The sequence below is a fragment of the Ascidiella aspersa genome, chromosome 5, assembly GCF_963924565.1.
Source record: "Ascidiella aspersa chromosome 5, kaAscAspe10.2, whole genome shotgun sequence".
NCBI lineage: Eukaryota > Metazoa > Chordata > Ascidiacea > Phlebobranchia > Ascidiidae > Ascidiella > Ascidiella aspersa.
Genome location: NC_139451.1, coordinates 28,682,432 through 28,689,313, shown reverse-complemented (window position 1 = coordinate 28,689,313; position 6,882 = coordinate 28,682,432). Strand labels below are relative to the sequence as shown.

General features: G+C 35.4%; 1 protein-coding gene across 1 annotated transcript; it reads right to left on the bottom strand.

Annotated features, from left to right (window-relative positions):
• Window positions 1-319: 319 nt before the first annotated feature.
• LOC146145780 (GTP cyclohydrolase 1-like) lies at window positions 320-6,669 on the bottom strand. The gene is made up of 6 exons (XM_083389438.1): window positions 6,532-6,669; window positions 4,439-4,582; window positions 3,678-3,787; window positions 2,400-2,455; window positions 1,408-1,524; window positions 320-540 (listed from the first exon to the last, which is right to left on the bottom strand). The coding sequence occupies exons 1-6, from the start codon at window positions 6,644-6,646 to the stop codon at window positions 414-416; spliced, it is 669 nt and encodes a 222-aa protein (XP_083245564.1). The 5' UTR covers window positions 6,647-6,669; the 3' UTR covers window positions 320-413.
• Between the last annotated feature and the right edge of the window lie 213 nt (window positions 6,670-6,882).

Sequence of the window (6,882 nt, the reverse complement as noted above, 5' to 3'; positions counted from 1 at the left end):
GTATAGTTTAATATCTGGAGGTAAGTAACTTCTTTACGCTATAATAAATTTGGGCCCTATATTCTGAAAAAAATACCTTGGATCGTTTTTGATATTTTGATTTGCTCGGTTTACCATAGTAATGACGTCATTTGGTGTCAGATCGCTATACTCTTTGTCCAAAATATCGGGTATCGGAATGACATGCCAAGTATCGGACATCCCTATAGAAAAGAAGATGCCAAAACAAAAACACAAGTAATTTGACACCACGTGCAATCTATCAATTGGCCCATCTGCGATATTATCGTACGCCGCAAAATTTAACGCAAACAAAACAATGTTGCTACAGTATTCATCCACGCCAGGATTGTCAAGCATTACGAAAACACATGCGAAAGCAAAAAAAGCACATCAGCGACTAGCAGTTTAAATTATTTCGAAGAAAGAACTAAAAATTCGTCCCTGGTTTTCGGGTCATCACGGAACACGCCCAGCATACAGCTCGTGACAGTCTTGGCGCTGGGTTTTTGAACTCCCCTCATCACCATACACATGTGCCTACGCAAAAAACACACACACATACCGTTAGAAATTACAAAAATAAAAAAATAAAATGTTTTTTTTAATTTTTTCATTTTTTTGTTGAGACTAAACCATGAAATGAATTCAATTTACAAACTGTAGTTCAAATCGTTGTCACATCTGGTTGTGAATATGTATGCGCGATGTTTACAATTCAAAATAGGTTGCCGATGTTTAGAATTCAAAATAGGTTACAATTCAAAATAGGTTACAATTCAAAATAGGTTACAATTCAAAATAGGTTGAATATGTTTAGCTAACACACATTTAGGTTTAAGAGTATCTTTGGGGAGTATACGGAGATAAAAAACACGAACAATTTATTGGAATAAACCAGGATTCACGGAAATTTTGTTGGAAAGGTTCGAATAAATGTAAACCTAATATAATATTTTGTGTCAAACTGTATTAATTTGATTATTTTTAAATGAAGGGAATGTAAATAACTACACTTGAGCCTTAATAAATTGTAGTACAGTTTAAGATTTCATTAAATTTTAGTTTTGAGTTGCTTTTAACGACATTTCAGCTGCACTTAAACTTTAATAAGCAAATATAACGAAAGAAGTGCGCCGTATAAAAAAACGGGCATCGCTGTATTTTTTTATAAGACGCGCGGTAAACGCAAAATCGTGTATTTCCCCATTCTTTGGCGTCTATGGGAGATTTTCTTACATAGCCTACCAAAAGTGTTAGGGCTTTGTAGACGTTTGAGAGTGAGTTAGTTACAGCGTTTCCAAAAGGTCTTTTTTACTTTATAGGCAGAATAGCATAGTATATACCTTCGGATTGAGTTATGATAGATATAAAAAAAACATTGGGAAATTGGTAACATGAACTCACGACGCCTCGATGACGACCGCAACACCGTTGGGCTCAAGCACCTCTGTGAGAGCCATCGCGATTTGCTTGGTGAGCCGTTCCTGTACTTGCAATCTTCTGCTGAACATTTCCACTATCCTGGTAAATCAACAAAAACAATTTGCTGCACAGTAATAGGTAGTGCCAGATTAACCATTAGGCTACTAAGGCTTTAGCATTAGGCCCTGGAAAAATTCGGCAATCAATTTTTTTAAGGTTGAATTTTTGTAAGGCTGCTGATAGTGATACAGATCCAGTACCAATACAGTACAGTTTTTGCTTAATAACGAATGCCTATATTTTTATTACTTTTTTTAGCTTGGTTTGCAAAATTAGGCCCTTCTCTAGTAAACAGCGTTAGGCCTACAGTACCTTTAATCCAGCCCTGCCTTTAGATATACTAAAAATGAATGGGACCAGATTTTAAATCAGTGATTCTTAACTTATTATATGTCGTTAGTCCCGAACTTAATGAATTTTAATTTGCTCTTTTTAATTTTATTTTTTTTACCTTTAAAACAAGGTGCTTAACCTTTTTTGTATGTTTTAACCTTTTAACAAAGATAAATATCAGATTTACCCCCAATCTATAAAATGGTGCTCATTTATTAAAGACGAAAGTAACATTTACAGTTACACGGTTACAGTCAATGCGACGGCTGCCCTAGCTTTTTGGCAACGACAAATGAAGTAACTAAGAGATAAGGATGTTGCCAATAAACTAGGGGTAAATTTAACCCTGGTTAAGAAAGGCTGGTCTAAAGTTATGATCTGCAGTTAATTAGTGCAACCAACCAGACGAATAAGTGTTAAAAAATTTAAACAAACGTGATGAAGCTTGATGGTGCTAGCATTCAAATATATGAATATTTTATTATTGTTATAACGCCCCTCTATAATTGTTAAACAAGTTATTTGGGGGGTAATTTCCTACATATTGAGAAGAACTGAGTTAGATTGTACACAAATTTTACCTTGCCAATTTACTGAGACCGATCACGCGTTTGTTGGGGATGTAGCCAACGCAGACCTGGAATCATAAAAGACGTAACTTAAAGTTTGCAAAAAAATTACATGTTTGCTTTGATATCAGCGGGCAAACTACCAAAATACGCATAAAATCTTTAGAAAATTCGATATTCTATAGAAGCCGCAAAATAATTCAAGAACCCAAGTGAAAAGTAGCGAATCAAGAGAAGAAAATATAATTGTAATAGGTTTAAAGTGAGTCAGTGTGAGGTAACGTAAAATTTTAAAATGACTGTTTGTCCAATAAAGAAAAAAATGCAGAATAATTTTGCTTTAATTTCAAGTTTCTTTTAACTATTGAGAGACTTGAATCTTAGTAGGTGTGGGAATAATACGTTGTGGGCTCCATATAATATCCCGTTCTACAATGTATTTCATAGACCATATCCATATCTACGAATTGCATTTTAGGCCTCCAACCTACTTTTTAGCTGCTTTAAGAAAATGTGATTTTTTTGGTTTTATTTACAACTAACATGAACATTGAAAATGTGTGGCCTTTTTCACGCTTGGTTCATGGACCACAAGCATAGCTATTAAAAAGACTGCAAGAACCAAAAAATAGCAGCGCTCAGTGCAATCCACATATTGAACTTTCACACAATTCTTATTTTTGCGCAACCTAATACATAGCACCCAAAGCCGACTTTGGCAGTTTTGTTTTGTCGATAATTTACAGTCGTGTAAATTGACTTCCGCTTTCTGCTTCCGTCAGCCATCGAATTATAATAAGAATTGTTGGCTCAAAATTATAAACTAGCTAGCTACAATAGTTGCCATTTTTTTTATAACGGTAAGCATCTAGTTTAGGGTTTCTTAAACTGGGTTCCATGGAACCTTGGGGGTACGTGAACTAGTTTTAGGGGGTCCATGAAGGCCCAATTGAACTGTTAGCGTATATTCAAGCCATCCGTTTTTCAAAGAAAAGAGTAGGCTTTAGTTAAAAATAAAACGTTTTGCACTGAATATAATACTTCATTTCATTTCACATTTTTTTGACCGCAAACAGCAAATTTCTGAAGTCTGTTTGTATTGTGACGTAAATTTATGACGTCATTACTAAAATTCCTTGCCTACACTAGGCCATGCGAAGCAAAAAAAAAATAGGGGTCCGCGATAAAAAAACTTCAAGAAACCCTGATCTAGATCTAAAATTACAATACAGTACATAACATTTAAAAAGATCTAGGTTTTTCATAGAGAAATAAACGTGCAACACAAACCTTCCCGTTGAAGGGCACTAGATGGTGCTCGCACAACGAAAACATGTCGATGTCTTTAACGATCACTATTTCGTCATGATCCTCGTCAAAAATGGCTTCATTGACCAAATCTGCAGCAAAACGTTGAGATTTTGTTTTAGTTATTCGGAAAACTCTTTTGCGTTATAATTTTGCATTGGGTTGCCGCTAATATGGTAATTTGCAGAAACAGGCAAAATTCTAAGTTTTAAAAAACTGTGAAAGACGCCGTCAAACAAAATACTAAAATATGATTTTTCTGGTGGCTCTTTTATTGCAAAAGAAGGTGAATATCGCAAATGTCTGTTTCGTAAATCCTGACATATCCGTCAACGGTTTTTCGTTACAATCCCATATGAAGGCATCTTGAATAGGTAGCCGAAACGTCGGTAAACAAATAAATACCACACGAACTTATTTTTCAGTGCAGTGCAGAAACCACGGTTAAAAGTGGAATAACTATCGGGGTAATTACTGGACAAAGACCAATTTGACTGATGACTTTTCGGGGCATAATTAAGTAAGGCCTGTGCGGGGTAAGAAAAGTAAGACCTGTGTAATTAAGTGAGACACTACCATTATTACCAAGCCATCTGACTAGATTGAGTAGATTGTTGCTAAATAATAATGACTAAATTGGATTGACCAATGTTACTCTACAAGGTTTATGAAAGATTTAGACGAATATCATACTTGCAAGCTTCCTGTATATCTCTAAATAAAGTTTCTATGATATGTATTACCGTATAGATTCTCTTGATAACCCTTGGTGAAAAAACTCAGGGCCTCGGCTGCTCTTTGAGGTGTTCTTTGCAGACCTTGGCGGTCTGGATTTTCGCCAATCGACTTCAGAATTGTCCTGTAGGCTTCGCAAATCGCGATTTCTTCTGCAAAACAAGTTGTAACTTATTATGTGCGTCAGAGGGGAATAAATGACTCGATTATTCTTGGTAAATCATATAAGCGTTGTGTCGCGGCACCTTGGGGTGCTATTTCTAATGCCCAAAATTGTAATCTACATCATACCAACATTAGTATCAAAGTTATTTTCACTATATCTTGATTTTCTTTTAAGCAAATGCTTGATACAAACTTTCATTAAAAGCTATTTCATTGTTAATGGTTTTAAATAACGGCCACATTGCGCCGTTATTAACAGCCTTTTCTAAACGAGGAATTTGTGAACGTGACAAAACAGCCAATGTAACGAAAAAGTTAAAGCTGAAGTGTACTTTGCGATGGAGTTTTATTGCTAACTTCGCAGCGTGCAGTTTGCCTAAGCCCCCATTCAAACAGAGTGGTGTTAAAACTGTCGTAAACTGATCAACAACCATATGGCACGATAAAATGCGCCGCAGCCTCAATCGCAACACAGAACCCTTTGTGAATGTTGTTTATTACTTATGGCAGCAATTCGTAAACCAATATCTAAGAGGATTTCTTTAACCGGATTGGCTGCAACATGGCGATAGATAAGGGGAGTGACTATTAAAGGTCAAATAGCCTCACGAGTTCAAAACATTGAAAGCGAACTTAAATATTAACTTTGAAGTTTAGTTAGCAAGAATATCGGCGTAAATTTAAATACAATAATAACAATTTGTGTCAATGGTAATCATACCCCATATTTCGAAAACACCAAAGATATTGAATATAAACAAAATGTTTCTCCTAAATATTTTCACAACAAGCGCTTAAAAATTTTGATCAGTATTGTCATTTTGAAATTTTGAAATGCCTTAACTATCAAGTCATTTGTAAAATACGTTACGTCCAAATCACGTCTTTCAAAAATTACCCAGTCAAGTCCAGGTAAGTTCATCATTAGAGAAGGTCAAAGTCGAATCACTAATATAAACATAAAACGTTAAACCACATGTTCCACGAATAGAGTAATTTTTTCGGAAATAAATACAACGTCTTGCCTAAAAAGAAATAACTCGAAATGCGAAAAAAAGGGGACATTCGGGCATTTGTGAGCGTCCTCGGAGAACCATTCACTTTTCTCAAAAAAAAAGAGGACAAATGGTAGGCCTACTATAATACGTGGTTGGTTCAACCACAATGCTTTAAATCGCGAGTGTTTGTTTAAGGCATTAGCTGTTTGCGCATGAAACTGTCAATATTACTACTAGGGCTTGTATCGCGGTATTGTCCCTGAATTGCATCATACCAGTGGACAATAAAAGAAAGCGGTTTGGCCTTGTTTTGTGTTTAATTTAAGCTATTCCGGCCGTGATACATTTGTATCGAGGTAGTTTTTGTGACTGTGGAAGTGATTTATGAGCTTATTTATAGGTTGATTTTTTAACGAAATATATTTATTAACTGATATAAAAAATGGGTAAAACTTGATTCATATTTAATTAAAAAAATATTTCAACATTGCAGCATTATTGCTTGTTTAACGCCTACAGCTCATAAGATATACAGGCTAAAGGTGGTGGACTAATTAGATAATATCATGATAATGATGAATAATGGCATTCACATTTCACGTTGTATCGAGCTTTTTGTTCTTTTTAATAAAGTCATAAAGAATAAAACATTCTTTCCTATATATGAACCAGGGGAAAGTGAAAATCTTACGAGATACAATATAGTGTCACAGTGTAGATTTATAGAACAGAAAAAATAGCGTAAAAATTGATGCAGACCGCCAGTAAAAAAACAAGGTTCAAAGTGAAATCTCACGCCTGAAAAGAGACAGACGCTAAAGATTCGTACAAGGGTGGTCCTGTAAGAAAGATACCCAGTGACTGTTCTGCTTGATCAGCCTTAACGTCCATCAGCGTAACCTGAACCACAGCAACAATAATGCAAAGGTCTTAAATACCTGTTTGTTTATCCTTGTTTGACTTCTCTTCCTTTGCAATCTGGACTTTTGACAGTTTTTCGACGATGCTTAAATCACTGCTGATCTCATTGGTCTGGTCAATTTGCTCAGTCATTGTAAAATAAACCTATATTTGTCTGCGGATGTAAGAACGGCTTAAGTTTAAATCTACACTCACAACGAAATTAAAAGGTTCGCTAATCACATTAAAATTGCCGAAAGCTTGAAACCAATCCAATATTGCGCCACTAAAAGAAAATCCTACCAGCCAGCCTACAAATGAATAACAAACATTTTTTGCGACGCATTTGACAACGCAAAGTGCTGGCGTTAGAACATTGGAAATGCAGT

What these genes read in the sequence shown, in the direction of transcription:
- LOC146145780 (XM_083389438.1), bottom strand. Translation starts at nt 6,646, where the DNA reads ATGACTGAGCAAATTGACCAGACCAATGAGATCAGCAGTGATTTAAGC. An exon ending in TTATCAAGAGAATCTATACG is followed by an intron (nt 3,788 to 4,438) that starts GTAATACATATC and finishes GTTTTGCTGCAG; the next exon opens with ATTTGGTCAATGAAGCCATT. An exon ending in GCGGTCGTCATCGAGGCGTC is followed by an intron (nt 541 to 1,407) that starts GTGAGTTCATGT and finishes TTTTTTGCGTAG; the next exon opens with GCACATGTGTATGGTGATGA.